This window comes from Eutrigla gurnardus (assembly GCF_963514095.1).
Source record: "Eutrigla gurnardus genome assembly, chromosome: 12".
Classification (NCBI taxonomy): Eukaryota; Metazoa; Chordata; class Actinopteri; order Perciformes; family Triglidae; genus Eutrigla; species Eutrigla gurnardus.
The window spans coordinates 21,709,925-21,729,965 of NC_139926.1; the positions used below are offsets into that span (position 1 = coordinate 21,709,925).

Consider the following 20,041-nt stretch of genomic DNA (forward strand, 5'->3'; position numbering starts at 1 on the left):
TGGAGCAGTGTTGGGGCATCTAGAGGGGCTACATGGATGGATGATTTTGTCAAAAGAGTGTGCTGCGAAATCGGTTTGCATACCATGACAGAGATTCTTTCAGAACCGACGTAATGTGAGGTGCAAAATGCAGAAAGTTGGTGTCCATGACAATGTAATAATCAGTTGCTTTGGTCGAGTTGTTGGTTTGTAGGTAACCTGAACGTTAAAGGTACCCTGTGGTGTTTTCTAGGTGTTGCTGACAGTATTACTGACAATTACTGTCATCTTTGTAAGTATCTTGTGGCTTTAGTGCCACCAGCTATCATAACATGAAGTCAAACAATGGCAAAAACATGCAGGATACAACCAACATTACATTTTTATGTTGGCCAACATATCACCCTCATGTAAATGGGGACGTTTAAGTCAGTGGATCATCAAGGATCAAGGAAAATTCAAGGCACAGAATACCCCAATTCATATGAAAGTTGAATGACACTTTACCTGCTTAGTTGGGTGCATTTATTTTGGCCCATTGAGCATAATGACCTCATGCTGACCCCACCAAAAGGATGTCCTAACATAATTTCCTATATATATATATATACTGCTCTTCCTGACTTATGAAATCTGAATGACCTAAATGCTCACATGATAATACTGAGACTCATTCCTCTTGTAATGAATGTGAGTGGGGAAAAGTATTTTTAGGCCAGTGCACGTCAAGTTACCTCCACCTGCCACTAAGCTGAACTCACCTTCCAGCTCAGCGCTGCCCCCGGGGGCTCGTTCTATGCACTGCACATTTGCAATTCCACCCTCTGCAGTCAACAGGAAAGTATAAAGTGTCCCGCGTGCTTTGAGTGTACATATGTCCTTCAGTGATGTTTGGACTACAAAAACAGCTCCCCATAGAACCACTGGTGGTAAATAAGCTCCGCTGGGTACCTTTAACTTTAACTCAGGCTGTGGGGTCTTCATGCTTTACTGAATATTACAGCTTTTGTACAATCATTTTCTGACTTGATAACAACAATTTCACCCCTGAGGAGTGCCATCAAGCTTTGCTATTGTGCCAAATTGTCAGCTGAGCGCGATCTGTTAATGAAATTCCTGACTTAACACTTTGTACTGTGTTTGCTGTGTAGCTGTAAGGAATATCTCTATATTTGTTTCGATCGCACAAGCAGGTTTGTTTTTACCGTTCACTGTGTTGCATTAAATTGTACGGCACACTATACTTCAGTCTCTGATGGTACATTTATTTTGAGAACTGAATCAGACTCTTTCGTCAGGCTGAGAGACGTTTCAGTATTTGATGCCACCCCTGAGTCACTTTGACTGTGAAAGGTCGTAAATGTGGGAGGGGTTTTCTCCTGGCCGAGGGTGGGGCGGTTCGCCCGGCTGCGACGCAACGACTTTATCAGCAGGGGTCGGAGGGAGCGCGCGGAGGCGGCGTTGGAGCTCCGCACGGTGCGCTTGTTGATGTGTTCGATGGTGAGGCGGCACCGCAGCACCTGAACAAACACCTCCCTGAACTGCCTGGAGGAGAGGTTGTAGAGGAACGGGTTGAGGACGGAGCTGAGGTAGAAGAAGGAGTCGGCCACCGGGTGGAGAGTGATGTAGCTCCGGAAAAAGGGAGTAGTCCAGCGGGACTTGGGCACGGCGGCCATCATGAGACGACGGATCTGGTTGGGAAGCCAGCACACCATCAAGGATCCCACGATGAGACCTGAGGAGAAGTCAAAAGATGACAATTTGAAATTGCAGGAAGAGTGATATTTTTCATTCAGAGAAGTTTGATACAACACTACATATAAAACTAGGGCAGGGGATGGTTAGCTTAGCATAAAGGCTAGAAACAGGGAAACAGCTAGCCTACTAAGAGCTGACTAATTAACAGGTTAGACTATATCTCATTTATGTAAGGCTGGGTTATGTGCTGGACTATATCTTAGCTGGGTGTAGTGACTTCCTGGAGTTTTGCTGTCAGAGCCAGGCTAGCTGTAAAACTAGTTTTGTACAGATTATACAAACAATACATAACATATTCATTAGTGAGGTTTTTCAATCTTTATTCTAAGCTAAACTGACATCTTCTGGCTTGTCAATAATAAGGTAGCCGCACGCCTTAAAGCATATGCTGCTTTATGGTCTATTAGACTCTAAATGGACCATTATTTGCTCAATGAACATCATACTTAGACTTCGACTAGATATTGAGACCATAAACTCATGTTTACAACGATAACTTAGATAATAAATCAAGAGAGAAGGGGTCATATTCTCATAGACTTCCCTGCAATCAGACTAGTTTTTGCAACCAGCACCATCACCCCTAACACACTAACACCTAACCTTACTAACGTCAGATGTGTCAAAATGTCAACGTTAACTTTTAGTTCCTCCTGCCCGCCCTCGGTGGACAGTATTGCTCTTTATACTACCTTACACGCTCTTACCTTCCACTAATGAAAACAGGTCTCCGTCTTTTTTATTCCTCCCAATCTGTTCCTATTAGTAACTACAGGTGCACAGTTACCTACATTATGTACTTGACCTTTGACGACCTAAGCTTTGTTTGCCCCTGATTCATGAAAGTGAAACCCAGTGCGTTGACCTCCAGGACGACTCTCTAAAAGCCAGACCGGCCCGTTGACTTATCTCATCAGTCACGACTGAGTCATATGCTTACTGGCTGAAGGGAGTAACACATCATCATTCTCTAATCTGGTGTTTATCCGTTTCCCCTGCAGTGTATTTAATGAGATTTAGGCTGTGACCGCGAAGCCTCTAAACATTTACAAAATTATCTGGCTTGAGAAATCTCTTCATGTTGCGGAACACAGATGAAAACATTTGTTTATAATACGTCGTCCGACGCTGTTACAGGAATTGTTATAATCCTAGTGTCATATGAGGAGGAAAGAAAAGTGAGGCAAATGGAAGTGGTAGAAAGCTCTCTTCATCTTGGTTTGTTATGTTATTTTTCGACTCATTGATCACAGTCTAGGACTTCATCTGGAAAATTGCCAGAATCAGCACAGATCAGTAACATCCCTGCGAAGAGGAATGTATGCAGCTTAAAATTGTGAAAGTGTGTGTGTGTTCCCTCTACTCTGTGTGGAGCACTCATATATTGTTGATAGATCTTTGGCATTATTATTATTATAATTCCACGCTTGTCATGCTGAATGCACCTGACTCTGTAAGTCAGGTGCATTCAGCATGTAATCCGATCTGACAGTCTCATCAGTTGTTTTGCTCTCTGACACACACAGACTTACAGTCTTCCCCCCACGGGCAAAAATGTGACTGCCTCCTAATTAGCAAGCAATTAAACCAGATTAATGGAACAATTATTGTCTGTCTTTGCTATAATTGGAGAACAGGGTAAGTAGAGCCATTGTTTCAAGTAATCATGACAAACATTGTTCAACGTGACTCCAGAAGTCTGTGTGAAGACCTCAAAGTCACATGCAGCTGTGAAAGTTTGAGATTAAAGGATTTCATGTAACCAAAACCTGTTTTTTTATACATTTTATGTTCTGGATTCTTTCAGTCATTCACAATATTTAGGCAATTAAAGCATTCTCTTGCAAAACACCGGGTGGCTTTGATTGTGTCACATTAACTCCTCCACAATAAATGCAGCAACAGCAATTGTTCATCAAAAAACACACTCTTAAAATAAGCTTTGAAGACAAATCCAAAAGTTTCTCCTTTAACAGTCCTTGGTTACACAACACAAGCCACACAGTCACTGTCTAATATGGCAAATTGTGTCAATCACTGTGTTATCCAGCAGTGTTCCATATTTACAAAAATATATATACAAAAAAAAGAGCCTCCTCCAAACTTTGTGAATGCAAAATTCTTTTCATAACTTCAAATAGAGGGTGTTACTGCATCACTGATGCCCTTCAGATCCACAATTGGAGATGGCTCCGTAGATTTAAATTGAATAATCGAGAGATGTGAAAAATGTCCTCCAGTCTTTATAAATAGTGCCCAACTGAAAACTGGATCTTGTCAGTAGCCAAACCATCTTGATTGCATAATGATTTAAAGCATGTGTTAAATCTATAGCATTAACAAAATGATGAAAGTGTCAATGAAGGACAAGATGAGTTTGTAATGGAATCATAATGATTTGCGTGATAGGGAATGAGCTTCTTCACTTGTTTGCTGTCTGATTATGCAGTTAATTTAACTTATTTCAGTCTGCACCAGAAGCCTGCAGGATTCACAAAATATAGGCTACTTATTACCTCTCTTAATACAATACAAGGCAAAATATCTAGTTTATGTATATGTAGTTTCTATCACTGAATGGATCATGTTACCTAAATGATCACTGTAATCTATAATTTAGATCTCAACCTGAGTCCATACAGATCCCAAAGATAAAAAACACAATTTAAAGGTTAAATAATTAAACTAAGTTAACTTAAATAATACATGAATAAAATTACAATCATTAGGTGAAGCAATCGAGAGGACTGTAGCTAGCTAGCTTAACTGTAAACATTGTTGACCATATGACCGGACCGAACCGGTTATATCATTATTTTTTTTACACAGAAGATTGCGGAAAGAGAGTCAAAAAATATGTACACTGAACCAAACTGGTTAAACCAGAAATCGGTCCAACCCTAATGGGGATAAGGAGAAATGTTACATGAGGAAATATGCAATAGTCTGCATGAATGATTAAATGAGAGCCAAGTCTGGAACGCAAGTATTTGAAAGATAAAATGGGCCAGCAAGGGATAAAAAAGGAGAGTAAAGTTTTAATTTATTTCATCAAGTGATTTGTCAGAGAAGTTTTCTGCTTAGTTTTAACCAAACTATCTAATATTAAAGTGTAAAGATTTTTTATTTTTTACACTCCAATTTAATTATTAATTCAATAATCAATTAATTAACAATATTATCTATTAATGCATTCAATTATATTTTTTACTTTTTAGAACATAAAAACATAAGAACATAAAACATCATAACAAATATGTTAATAAATGAACATGGACTGAATAAATACAAATAAAAGTGTTGCCACACATTAATACACAAAACCCTACCAATACTAACCCTCACCCTACTGATGAAGGAAAATAAAATAAAAGAGAAACTCCATGCACAACACTGAGTTGAGTAAATAATCTACCAGCCGTCTTATTGATCGGGTTAGATTTTCTCCTCAGACACTGGCACAAGTTGTGCTAATAGTCTGCCGTGTGGATAATAAGCAAACTGTGATGAAGGCAAACATTATCAAAGCCGGTGACAGCGAGTACAAATATCCCTTGAACCCACATGCACCATCAGAAGATTGTAGATGGAAGCTCCGTAGATAATATACACCCACATAGAGTATAAAGGAGCTTTTTGTAGATTGGATTTTTGGCATATCAATTGCATGATAATGAGTTTTTGAGTTGCCAGATGGGTGGGTTTAACTCGCAGGCCAACTCGGATAGTGCCAGGTGGAACAATCACAGGAAAACATCCTTAATTTCAAATAGGCAAACATTGTCTGATAATTCTTGTACATTTTTGGGTATTACTCGTGCTTTCCAGCACGGCAATGACGATTAAATTAAACTATGATGACTGATTGCAACAAAAGGTCAATTAAGGTTTCTTCCTGCTATTAATAAGGGAATTGGATTCATTACATCTTACCCATAAAAGCCTCTCAGACTGTGAAAAAATTATGAGTCTGTCAGACACAAATAGAGCCACTATAAACAGAGTTAGGAGTGACGGGGTGTGAACAAATTAATTCGAAGCCTTACAGATCCCCAGTCATTAAAGCACTTGAATAACCCGAGTAAGTCACGGAGGAATATTATTCATAATGGAAGTAATCTAATTATTCAAGAGGAGATTTTCTCATGGAGACATGGGTGCCTGTTGATGGATAATCCTGCTCTGGGGATGCTCTGGTTTGTTATCTGGGGTAGGGTGCTATTGAATATGCACAGATGTACTCGGGCAGAGCTTTGGGCTAATAGAGACGCAGATACTTTTCTTCACACATTTACCGTGGACACTAAACATTTCTGAACTTCGCAGTAATGTTAGTGTAGATTTTGGGGTTGCATAGTTAAAATTCACCTCAAAAGCAACAGCTTCCTCTTCAACTGAAGGTCCTTGTGTCACATTTGGCCAAGTCTAATGCAATTCTAAGATCAGGATTAAACTTAATCAATATGGAAACGAAAAAAAAAACAAAAAGCCTGATTTTGTTGCCAATATTTCCACCAAAGTGCGTTTCTGCTTTCGATCGAATCAGTCATGCAAATATTGTGCCGGGGAGTACCTAATAATGAATTTAAATTGGTTGTCATTTCCCTTTCAGCCCATGCAGGTTAGAAAACTCTTTCACATCCTTAACAGGGTATGGGACGGTGGGATATTATTTCTGTTCATGTTTTTGTTGTTTGAGCAGCTAAGTGCTTGTAAAACATCTGGTGGTGGTGCTTTCATAATCTCGTAATTAATCTCTTTATGTATGGAGATGATGCGGTCATATTTTCTGCCTGCAGCGCTGGTCTACAACATCTGTTGTGTGTATGCTCTCTAATTATGGTGCCGGCTCTTAGGATTTAATGCTTATCACAGATATGTAGTGATAATTAGATGGTACAGGGACAGAAGATCCCACTGAGGTCGCCCTTGGAAGTGAGCAGTAAGGTGAAATATCTTGGTCTTGACTTATAACAGGTGTCATAAATTAATATGGTAATGGTTGTACTTTGTACTTGTACTCTCTCTTGTACTGCGGGTCTGTCCATTCACTGATGCTGCTGTATACTGCTCACTTATGGTGATGGTATTGCGTGCCAACACTTTATAGTGCTTCAGTAAAAAATGTACCCACATGGAGTGATCTCATCTATAGAGAGATGGATGTGTACGGTAACAGATGGGCCGGCTAATCCTGTGATGGATGGGCTGAAAGTAAAGCAAAGACTAGGTGCAAGCCATACAAAGTGAATTGCAGGTGTATGTACTGGCCTAGACATAGGTTCCTGTACCGAGTTATCAGTTTAAACATCTTAAACAGGTCTCATCCTACAGTTCTGAAAAGTGAAGCCAATGCATTAGTGCCTTAAAATTGCTTTCTCTCTAATGGCCATCAGGAGGCGACGCCTCTGGTTGCAAAAAGAAGTCTGACTGTAACAGACTCTTGCACTCAAACCCATCACTTTATTACTTTTACTACTTTTAATTTTTATCTCTTTTTTTTGGGGGGGGGGGGGGGGGGGATTCCTGTACAGCTCTTCTGTCTTTATTTATCAATTATTCCACACACTATGTCTCTGTTTATATTGTTGTTTATGTTGTGTGTGTATGTATAATGTTTGCACCTTATTCACCAAGACAAATTCCTCGGTGTAAAATCCATTTTGGTAAATATATCTGTTCCTGATTATGATTCTAATTGGATGAGAAAATGGGCTGAAGGAACTGTCTTTGTCGATATAATCATTTTTACTCTGAAAAAAATATATTTTACTCTAGTTTCACTCTACATTTTTTACCCTGGTCATATGAGATTTCCATTAACAAAACACCAATAACATCAGGCTTGTTTTGAGTCTGGAAACTATAGCCAGGAGGACAAATCGAAGACAGCAGGAAAGTGTGCTAAAAACCAAGAACAGCAGGAAGTACTTCAACTCTGAATAACATGTTGATTACTTTTAGATGAATTAAATGAAAGGAGTGCAGCACCATGTGTACTCATATCACCTTGTCTTCACAGACTGAAGCAGATTTTGTGTTGTAAGAGTTGAGCAGGCTGAACACTTGAAAATGTGTGTGTTGTTTGTATTAGCTCCATAAGGACGATGCAGTTTACTTTTGACATTAACTGTTCTATCTGAGAACAATCGTCAATGTGGGTAATGCCACTGAACGAATGCATGTTATCCCCATTTACCAATAACTGGACAACCACAAGTATTGACTATGTCCTGGTATGCTTAATGGTGGCTCACAGTAAAGGTTTCCCAGGGTTGGGTCTGTAGCACCTCGCCATCTGTTATCTCTGTAACGTAATAATGTTATCGTGCCTTTTAACCTTCTTGTGAAGGCCTCGTTTTTTCCTTCCTAGAGTTTTTCGTGCCATAAAAGATAAAAAAATAATCCAACAAGCAGCTGCGAGCTGTTGATTTCATCCAGTCACTTCCTCTCCACAGCTACAGTTTTATGAGCACTTGGTTAGAAAAATCATTTCGGAACGAATGAGGTAATTACTGTTCAGTTCTCTGGTGAGAGTGATGTGACGCCGTTGGAGAACATTAACAGAACCGATGTGACTACAGCATAACCAATCTCACCACCAATCAAGAGTAAAGTATTGAATTCTAGACATGTATGTGTTGCAAATGTAAACGTCTTTTAGTAATGAGGCAATTAAGCCATAATAATCAACATGTTTTAGCCCTGTATCTCTGTCAGTGTGTCACACAACAGGAAACTAACAGCGGCTACTTCCTACTGCAAACACCGCTGCACACGTTTCCAAATCATACCCTAAACACTGTTAGCTCTGTCAGCACATTTGCCATAGTTTCTACTGTTGGCACTGTTAGCAGCTAGTCGCTGGCTCCACCGTGTCACCATGTTGAGAGGCAAAAGAAATGCCCTCAATCTCGTATTATGCAGAAAGTAAACTTTTCAAAAGGTATATATTAGGGGCTCATTTTTCCAAGGCCCATTTGATGAGTTCCCACAATAGCCCAAGAACCTTCACAACAAATGGGCAGAAAACAGTCCATGAGCAGCAATGGCATGTTTCTATGATTCATGATTCATCCTACAGGGCAAATCCTCTGCTCGCATCTCCCATCTCCTGTTTTTTAATTGTCACATTATGGTTGAATGATTGAAAAAAAAATTCTTGTTAGCTGGTTGTTGTTTTTTTGTTTTTGTTTTATTTTTTGATTGAAGCAAATGTTCCTTGAAGCATTGCATCCTTCAGGATGTTTAAAAGTTCCTTCAACCCAACCTGCTCCCTCTGCTGCCTGCAGCCTCATTACCATCCAACATAACTAAGGCTTGTTAGGTTGGGAGTGCTGTGATAGACGGAGAGTATTCAGATCTGTTCTGACACAGAAGACCTGAAACGTTGCCTTTTATCAGTCGCTGATTTAACACTTTCACTGTCAACTCAATAATGAATGCTTACATTACATATTTATGTTGATTGATTGACTTTGTTTATATTCACAATGGATTAACTGATGATGTTTGATGTAGAAAGGCTTGCTCACTTATACCCTGCGCTCTTCTGAGCATTTTAACATCTTTGAGCCGATTGTTTTGGCTTCACAATCCTCACTTGGTTCATCATCACCACCCTCATCAATCTCATTCCCAAGCTTTTTTCAGCCGCAAATCTCTGATAAACCCATACACCCGTACAGTAGACAGCAAAGACTAGCTGGAGAACATACAGCAGTGGGGACGGAAACCAAACAGGGTTAAATGGACATTGACCATTGGACTTAAAAGTGGTGATTGTGTCAGCAACTATTCGCAACACCTTAATAAGGTGATAATGTGTCAATTCTGTGTTGACTATTTGTTCCACTGACATAAAGTAGACAAAATAACAATTAAATTGACATTGTTTTAAGGATTCTGTCTGCTAGATTATCTTACATCATGGCATAGCTTATCAGTGTGCGTGGTACTGTACAGCATGGTGTTGTAAAACAGATAAGTAAACACACCCACGCACATGTTTAACCTACGATTTCCCCTCTGAGCACTGAAACACCACGAAGCTACACGGTCACCCTCTCAGCCATCGACAGGATTGCCTACCAGGCGGCTTGGTGAGCGCAGGCTGTCACTCACAGCAAGGATTGCCTTTAGCTTTGTTAGCTGCCAAGGGGCCACAGGGTTACGGAGCTTATTATTTAACTATGCCGCTGTCACTCATTGCAGCATAGCTGCTGGGAGACGAGGGAAGGTTAGGGAGGAGGAATGGTGATGCGCATTCATCAACCTGCCCGAAGAGGCTCAAGAAATCCTCCCCGAGGTTTATTTTATATATGATGGTAAACGGGTTTGAAAAGAGGCCAATCCAAGCAGCATAAACACCCCGATGGGGAGTCAGGATCTGTAGTCAAACACAATAAATAAGCCCTATCGATCCGAAGGAGGTTCGCAGGTGGCATTGGGGCTGTAGCTGCTGTGCGTGAGCTATGACCCTGTTTCTGGCAGGCCCCGTGGAAAAGTGGCTGATGGAAACAGGTAAGACGATATCAGGCCAAGAAGTTTATGAAACCCAGAGATTCTCATACGCTGTTATATCGTATCAATTTATTGTGTTTGCTTTCAGGTGTAAGTTGAAAATGATCATGTCAATTCCATTTTTTTTGCTGTTGTATTTCACCATCCTGCCAGGTTTGGTTATGTTTTCATGTCCTGCCCTGTGAGGATATTTACACTTAGTTGACTTACTATTTTCTTGTCTCTGCCATGCTATATATACACCTGGGTGTAAATAGCCACATAGGCTCTTCCATCTTGTTGGCTTCTGACACTAAATAGTCTTTCTTTTTGCGTACTTACGACGAAAGATGACTTTCTTGACAAAAACATCATATCTGTTATTAATGACAAATCTAAAATGGTATAAAAAATGTATTTGTCTCTTGCCATTGACTATCGTATACATTTTTCCTTATCTAAGGTCCACCAGAAAGGTTGGGACTTTGCCTTTCTACGAGAAGCCTGCTTCTGTCTAAATGACTCGAGTGCCACCATTATCGAAAGGTTGTGGTCGACAGGTGTGGTAACGGTGAGAAGGCCGGGCATGGCTTAGTCAGCTGTTTGTAAAGTGTGTAAATTCACGATTTGGTCTTTTTGGTTGAGATCATGCAGGATTAAAGATCTGTTCACTCCTGCTGGAAGGTAAATGTCACAGTCTCACATAGACCGCAAAGGTTAGGGGCATCTCTGAGACTTTTATTACAAAGCATTTCAGCTCCAGAGTCGAGATCATTATGCGTATTGTGTGATACTCGGCGGTGATAACGCGGGTGAAGACGGGGCTGCACACATCTTGAATGAAAAGAGTTGAAGAATTAACAATAGCAACTCACTGTTCTGTTATTTTTCTCATGTCTTCACGCGCACCCTTTTTTTCCACATCTATTCAGCCTCACCGAGCGCTCCCATCTCAAACAGACTGAAAAAGTCAAAGGTCACAGTCCAAAGGCTGAAGGCGCCAAAACAGAATTAATATTCATTTCACAAATGCTGGCTCCCTGTGACTGAAAAAAAAAACACCTATCTAAAGCAATTAACCTTCTGTCCTAGACGTGATGTGTGGGCAACTTAACGAGGATGTTCTCTGCTTTTAATCAGTTTCAAAAGTCGCAGAGCCCGACCAGGATTAAAAGTTATTTCAAAGTAAAGTGAGAGCAGTGACAGGAACGTGGCCAGCTGAGAGATGAATGACATCAACAGGCAAATCTGAGAACGATGTGTAGCAGGTCTTTTCTGTCTGCCAAATGCAATAACAACTCATATTTAAATTCATATTTACATTATCATTGAGGCAGAGTCAAGCCAGTAGCCAATAAGGAGTGTGTTGTGACCCCCCCAGTAATAATCAGTCAAATGTAATATTCCATTATGAAGACGCAGAGGCCAGTTGCCAGTGTATTACTGCTTTAGTTGTTTATGAGGACTGAGAAAATTATGAATTTTAAAGTAGTTATTATAGACATGATGTGGCTGTGAGGTGATTACTATATGGTCTGAATAATCATTTGCAGTGTGAATATTACTCAATCACATAATGATTAGTTATGAGAATTAATTATTGCACAATTTCTTTTTTCTATATCGATTTTTAGGTACATGCAGTATATCACACAATTCCCTCTCTATCTAGTCTCATCAATATGTATACATGCATCAATATTCCAGTCTGATGGTTATAAGTAGAGCAATAAACCTTGAGGAAAGGGTTGTGTGGAGGGGCAGTGTCTGCATTCAATACCCCACACAATTCCTACTGAGATGAAGTAAAGGCATACCTTTTGCAAAAATGGCTAAATGAAAAGTTTGTGACTACTTGCATAATAAATAAATAACATATTTAGATAATGACCTGGCATCTGAATAAATGGGCAAAAAATTACTTCAATCATTTAAAGATAAGTAACACATTCACACCTTTATTTGGGTCATCAAAAAGCTATTTAAATGCAATGATTATTTCACTTCTTCCATATATGACAAGCTGGTCCCAGGCAGGAGGCAACTGCATTTCAACCACTCAAATCATTACACAAAAACGCTCTTAAAATTCATGATAAAAAAAAAAAATCATTCATAACTCATCTCCTCTTCCCCTGAGGAACTCTGTTTCACCCAGCTCAGAAATAACAACACAAACCACTCAGGGTGGCAGTGCAGACTTCCAAAACCCAAACAAGACTAATAACATCTACATATAACTATAGAACCATCCTTTTGCAAAACAAAACTCAATGGTATTATTTTTTTTAAAAAACAGCAATAAAGCACAATTTCAAATAAAAAACACAACCAAAAGCTTTGATACACATATAGTATATGATGGTAGCAAGTTACTTCTTCCAATCACCATGGAGTAGATCCAGTCAATTTCACTTTCCTCTGTGCCCAGAAGAATATTAATCCTTTTCACTTTTTCTGATGCTTCAATATCACTGCAGTTTCTGAATATATGAAAATGCTGTGTGGGCTTATTTTAATAAAGAATATAGATCCAATTCCTAGTAGTGGATTCAAGCTCTTGCTAAGGCCTTAATTTCATAGAAATTTTACAACAATGACAATGGCTCATCATAGCATCGCAGTAGAGTATTTAAAGGACCAAATGCATAATTAAAGACATTTGTGGCCTCTGTTAGAGGGTCCAGGGAGATACATTTAAAAGTACTGTTAACAATTTCAAAAAGTGAAGCGTACCACAAAAACTTTATTTTCCAGACTGATTATAATTTATTGTAATGTTAAAAATCTTAGTAGTTGCAAAATTGAGTAAACAAACAATACTTAACAATACTATCACATTTATAAGCAGTTGGAAAAAACAGCTATTAAATGTATTTATGTTAATAGTGGTGGAACGAAACTATATTTGCTCAACTTACAGTAAATTTGGGTGTCCAACACGACAACAGATCTGATTACTTTCTATTATCGTGGTGCAACCAGCATGCAATGCACTGTTAATATGATTAAAAGACTACTTTTTGCCACTAGGTCTTCATCAGAGTTAGTCACTCTTCACGATCGTTATTATCATCTTCTTGCTCATCAGGATGTGCTAAACATCACATCATTGCCGCACCATCTTAAACCTCCCCATCAACATCCTGGTCATAACTGCCATCCCCCGTCCTCCTCATTTCCATCACAGTCACAGCATCATAATGTTCATAATCATGTTCACCAGTCAGTGTGAATATGTCTAAGCACGTACAACATTACATTCAAACAGCAAGACAGAAACAATTACGTTCTATCTGGCAATTAAGCTGCGCAGGGATTGTGACTAATGGATAAAACCCCCGTTTTATGCATTGGTTGTAATGCAGCTGACCCCTCATTCCACATCCATCTCAGGTCATCAGAGCACAGAAACTCAAATTGATTCACACACTGTCCAATACTGAATACATGACTAGACTGCTGAGGATGAACTATTGGCTGGAAATTGAATCTGCACGACTGGAGCTCCACAGTTGTGCTCAAGGAAACAGTGAAAACTTACATAGGTGGGTAAGTAGATGGAATACACTGTTTACCGATTCATCATTTTTTTATATTAACAAAGAAAACCTTTTATGTTTGGTTAGATTAGTAGATACGCCAGCATCTTATTAAAAGATAAATTACAAAGGAGTTTGCAGTGAGTCAGCAAGTATCCATCATTAGTTTTCCTTCTACAGGATGCTGCAAGGCTGATTAAATGTCTCAGTGACTCTTAGTGGTGCTGATACATGGCTGTCCTGAGGACTTCAGCTTCGTCACAGTGCTAACCCCTCAACGGTGTAAAGGATGCATTATAGATTTAGGCCTGGTGAAAAAACATCTCGACATGAAAAGGAAGGTCTGCGATTGGTTTAGTGCTATTTAGGGATATAAAAAAAACATTATGGTCTTATTATAATTGTTGTATTGTGTGATCTGGTATCACTGGCATCAACTGATTTTATTATTTATTGCAGAGACATTTGGTATTCTGATTATTTTTGGTTACATAACGCAACAACAAAGTTTGGTCCGTTTTGTGACTCTTCATATACAACTCCCAACTTCTTTGGTCCACTGCTTACAACTTTAATAACTGCTACATTCACAAATAAGATAGCAGCTAATAGCATGTTAGCAGTGTGCTATTCCCCACATTAAGGAAATTATATGTACTTAACAACAATTATCAAAAAACACATTTCAAAACATACTCTTAAAACATCTGAAATCATTATCATTTGTTAATATTACAAAGGAGACTTAAAATATGACAAAGTAGCAGAAATAACATGCTTGTGTTCTGAAGTTTAAGCTAGCTAGCATCAGCGTTAGCATTGGCGTTAGCATCACGCTACTCTAACACTCAAACTAAACTACATTTAAAGCGCTACATTTTTGAAAAATACAGGCAGTCACTTAGCACGACACTGTAACTTAATTATTCTGACCACATATGTGCGGTTCTACCCGTTACTAACCTGTAAAGAACAAGGGAATTATGAGACCGGCAACAGGTGACGTGAATAAATAACGAAAATAAATAACTACGATTCTGCTACCGCAATATACAAATCAAACTATTCAAAATACACAAACTTAAATCCAATATTGTGACCACACATTGCTGGGTGTCACACCAGGGTGAGTTTATATTATTTTATTATTTAAATGATTTCACTGTCAAAAAATATACTATTTTCTGGGCTTTTTTACATTCCCCGAAGACAAGTAGTAGTGACCTCCTGATTACATAACCATGACATATTGAGTGTTTAAAGAAAGAAGTTTTACGTACGACACAAAACCAAAGTAATTATTACGTACAACTATGTGGATCATTGACCTTGCAACTCCATCAGCAGCCAGGTTATAAAATCAATATCTAGATAATGTGAGATTGTACACGCACACTGAATCCCGATGATGTGATTCCAACCCAATGTCAGACAGACTAACGTGACATCATCGGTGACTGTGTCAGACATAGCTTGATTGTGTGCGTGTGTCATTAAACACACACGGCCAGGAATGAGGAAAGTTGCACAACAAACCACAGATGAACGTAAGCACCTTGTTTATATACTGTAAGTTGAGACTAGTCATGAGCTGCATCACATTTGCAGAAACTGTCACATTTGCACGATTCTTCTGCGTCCATAACAAAACAAGCAATCAGAGCCGAGGACTCTCTAGGGCCCTTAACCAACCGTAGTGACCGTGATCTGAACAGCAGGGCGCTACTTGTAAATGCCATTAGAAGCACTGAAAGAGCCATGATTTTCTTTATTTTCACAAATTATCATGTATTATATTCAGGAAACAGTGAATGTGTGAGCATATACGACAAAAAGTTATTGTTAGTAAAGTTACCAACTGCACCTTTCATTTACTAACATTAACAGAAACTGACACTTTTACTTCCAGATCAATCTGAAATTAAGCTTTTTTTGTTGTCGTTGTTACTTTTATATGGGTTCCTTTCCTTGTAATAAAATGTATTTGGTTTGGTTGCTTGGGGGGGCTGCAGAAAAAGCTGTATTAAGTTGTCATTGTGAACAAGTGTTGCCTAACAAACTGCCTATTTATATAAGTCGCGGAGAAGGAGCAACATTATCATTCAATCAGAGTCATGTTTCTGCCCAACTGACAAATGTACCTCCAATATTTACTCTGCTTTCACCTCTGTTTGGTCTCCGACAACTTTCGGACCTAACTATCTGGCTCTTTGGCCGCTAAGTGCTCCACTATTCACCACCTTAACAGCTACCAGCTGCTGACAACGAAGTTGGCGAACGAAAAAGATACCCAATGAGGTGAAAGACAAGAGGGCAGAGTTGGGTGATTATTTTCTATTACGGTGTCACTCCAAGACACGCCTTCACATAACACATTTAATCCTTATTCCTATGGGAATTATTAATTAGTGTCGTTTTAAAGGTTTAACATACAACACTCAAATAAGTTCCCTTTACTAAGAAACTGCTTGGACTGATACGTATGTATGCGTATACAGGGAATGAGTTTATCTGCGTTGTGTCCGGGTTCCCGTGTGTGCTGCTTCTCGTCAGTGTCCTGTTTATTCATGTGGTCGTTCTCTGTGACCGCTCTGCTGCATGACTAAGGCACTTTGGGGGGTTTGTCTGTCATCTTGAGCTGCAATCCTGTCTCTGCCGGTCTGTAGTGGGGCGTATCAGCCGATCCGTTAACATATACGAGTCCCTCGTTTCTCATGTCAAACACTAGCAGATGCAGATTGGACCAAAGTGGTGCTGATGTGCTCGGGGTGTTCAGCGCAGTGCTTCCATTTGATTTTCTCTCTCAGTTTTCTAAACATGGACACGGAGCCCTTTTACAGTGTAACTACCTTAATAAATACCTTAATGACTGAAAATATGTAACTTCAGTCCTGTATCACCAAGTTGTGACTGGACAACAAGGAGAAGTTACTCTCAGTTCAAGCGCATGTCTTCAACAAGAATTGTATGTGTGTGTGTGTGTGTGTGTATGTGTGGGTGTGTGGGTGTGTGTGTGTGTGTGTCTGTGTGTGTGTGTGAAATCAATCATTTGAATGGTCATAACATTGGAAATGTAGTCTTTCTCACTACCAGAGTGGCTTACATGCCTAAACAACCCAGGGAATGGTGGTAATACATCAACATACAAAGACACACACACACACACACACACACACACACACACACACACACACACACACACACACACACACACACACACACACACACACACACACACCACCATACATTTGTGCCCCACACATAACAGGTGATAACATTTCTGTTCACGTTTTTCAGAGATTTCAGAGAGACAAACAAGAACAAGGTGTATTTTTGAGATATTAAACCAACAACCTACCAAGAAAAATGATGGTCTGCTTCCTGGCCGTCTTGACCTTTGCACTTTCGTGCTTGGGTGCTCCGTCGATGCCGGCATCCACGACCCCCAAAGGTCTCCGCAGGACGAGAACCATGGCCCGGCACATGAAGGCCACGCAGATCAACACCATCATGTAGACGGTGAAAGCCACGAAGATGCTGACCCTGTACATCACCCAGCGCTCCTTCAGGTTGGTGCAGAAGGTCAGATTCTGGACCGGCGTGTCTTTCAGGAAGGGAATGTGTCCCTGGGTTCCCGTGGCAACCAGCAACGGCAGGGCCACCAGCACGGACACCAGCCAGGCAAAGGTGATGAGGGCCGAGGTGCGTTTTCCACCCAGGGCTTTGTAGCGGAACGGGTGACAGATGGCTACGTAGCGCTCGAAGCTAAGCGTGGCCACGTTGAGGATGGTGGCGTAGCTGCACGCCTCGAACAGGAAGTTGTAGATCTTGCAGGAGACGTTCCCCTCCGCCGACGTGAACGGGAACCAGATGGCACTGTAGAGCTCCACCGGCATGCCGATGAGGAGCACCAGCAGGTCCGAGCACGCCAGGCTGACCATGTGGTCGGTGACGTTCTTCTGCAGGTAGCCATTACGCTTCAGCACCTGTGTCACTCTGATGGTGACCGAATTACCCACGATGCCCGTCACCAGAATGAGGCTGTAGAAGACCGTCAGGAAGACTTTGAGAGAGTAGCGGGGTTCAAGCTCCCCCCAGTCTTTCTCGTCTTCTATCTCTATTTCCTCGTTCATTGTTAAGGAATGGTGAACTGAGTGTATTGATTTAGTCCTTATCAATAGCTTATCAGCTCTGCTGGGCGCAGTCCCCGTGATTAGAGGCAAAATCCAGAAGTGTCTTAAAAAGAGCTTTCTTTGTCTGAAATGGATCCCGAGATCTTCAAGGAGAGTTTCCCCCAGTGGGGTATTGAAGTCCAAATCACAGCAGTTTCATTTCATGACACTACGGTTGAAAACGAGGAGTCTTCTGTATTTTGTGTTCTAAATAGTCTTATTACCGAGTCCAGCGTGTGGCCCCCGAGCAACGGCCATCTCCTCCCATTCCCCCCCGACGATCATGCGGGATCCGGGACGTCTCAGGTTCGTGTCCAGAGTGGGTTTCACCTCAGTCTAAGCCAAACATGTTGGCCAACACTCCTTCCTCCTCCCACCTACGAGGGCAGGGCAGTTAAACATTAAACACGACGACAGGCAGCGTGAGTGCCGAGGCCTGCTTTCATTATCGTCTGCACTAACGTGCCTCCCACACTTGGCTCCGAGCTACAGTTGAGATTAGCAATGAGAGTTAAATACACACAGTTTGCGATGCGCGTTGGAATCTGATAAGAAAGAGAAACATGTCTGACTTTGACCGAATGAACCACGACGGTTGAGATCAACAAGTGAGAGGTTTCTGTTTGGAGATGTTAAAGATAAAGCACCTGAAAGTGACATTTACCTTAAAATATGTCTGAGAATGTGGGAGAAAGATAATGAATTATTGTAATTCCCTTCAAACACTGAGGACGCTGGCTGCATTTATCCTGAAAGCATCAGTTTTTCATCCTTAGAAATAAAAAAAATGTAGGGTGATTCTTTAACAAAGCTGAACTGACGTCTACAGGTTGAACCTGATTAGATAAAAAGCTTTGAGCGCCCTCTCACCGTGATTGAATATCATTAGACACCGTCAATCAAACCATCGTGTTGGCGTCACGTTGTCAGCCAGAACTGCCAAAAGTGACAAAAAAGGTAAAAAAAAAATCAAGGTCCATTGTTGATGATGCCTCTAAATTTATGCTTCAGATGTCATATAAATTATCTGCTGGTGTGTTCATTTGTGTGTAATTACATACAGCTTGTCAATTGATTTTATGATATTAATAACGAGGTGCTCGTTTGTTAGAGAATTGCATGAAATTGTCTTTGTGACTTTGAAATAAACACATGAATATTATTCCACCACGTGGCAGAAATCAGTCACACCTGTTAGGAAATAAACCAGAATAAACAGGTTGACAAACACGAGAAGGCCTTAACTAATGTTTAATTATTTGCTTTACAAAATCAGTCATGCATTGGAGAGATGGGGACTGTATTTCTACATTTAAAAAGAAAAAAAGTAGAAAAATGGTCATTAAAGGATGTCAAGGAAAAAACCTTACTCACCCGAGTCTCCATTTGACACTGAAAGTATTGAAAAGGGACAGACAAGGTCTAGTTAAGCAGCCTCGCTACAAGTGTGAGACTATACAGATGATAAATAGGTGTCTGAAATCTTGATAAAGTGCTCCCTGATGAGAATAATGAATGTGCCATGCTCTGCTCATTAAAACCATTGTGTGCCAATCCGCCAAGTAAATGTTGAGATACTGGGTAAATAAAATGCTCGACCTGCTGGTGCTACTGGAAGTCAGGAGAACGGGATGTGCCAAAAAGAGCAGTTCCTCAAATGACCACTTGAGGCTCCCCATCAATCCCCATAGACCTCCATGTGGAAATGTCCAACTTTACAGCAGAAATAAACATTTTTACAGCCTGATAGAAAATCCTTTTTGTCTCTTTGTTTTCACACTTTCATGAACGGGTGGATTTCTATACAACTCACGTTTTATAATGATATTAAGGCTTAAAGATAGGCATTATTGTGGCATGACCTGCCTCAGGTCGCTCATCTATGATTCACACATGATTAATTATCTGGGGAATATGAATGCCACAAACAATTTTTTCCAATATCTTTCAAGGTAATTTCAAAATTGACACTTGAAACGCTCTTCAAAATAAATGTGATCCTGTAAAAAAAAAAAAAAACACATTTAAAAAGATATGTTTTAATAGTGCAGTGTAAGTATGAAAACAGACTTGCAAAATAAAAGTATA

At 40.2% G+C, this 20,041-nt stretch overlaps 1 protein-coding gene across 1 annotated transcript; it reads right to left on the reverse strand.

Annotated features, from left to right (window-relative positions):
- Positions 1–25: 25 nt before the first annotated feature.
- LOC311022353 (G-protein coupled receptor 39-like) lies at positions 26–18,310 on the reverse strand. The gene is made up of 2 exons (XM_084023548.1): positions 17,140–18,310; positions 26–1,714 (listed from the first exon to the last, which is right to left on the reverse strand). Exons 1-2 carry the CDS (start codon positions 17,912–17,914, stop codon positions 1,218–1,220), a joined length of 1,272 nt encoding a protein of 423 aa, XP_083879674.1. The 5' UTR covers positions 17,915–18,310; the 3' UTR covers positions 26–1,217.
- Between the last annotated feature and the right edge of the window lie 1,731 nt (positions 18,311–20,041).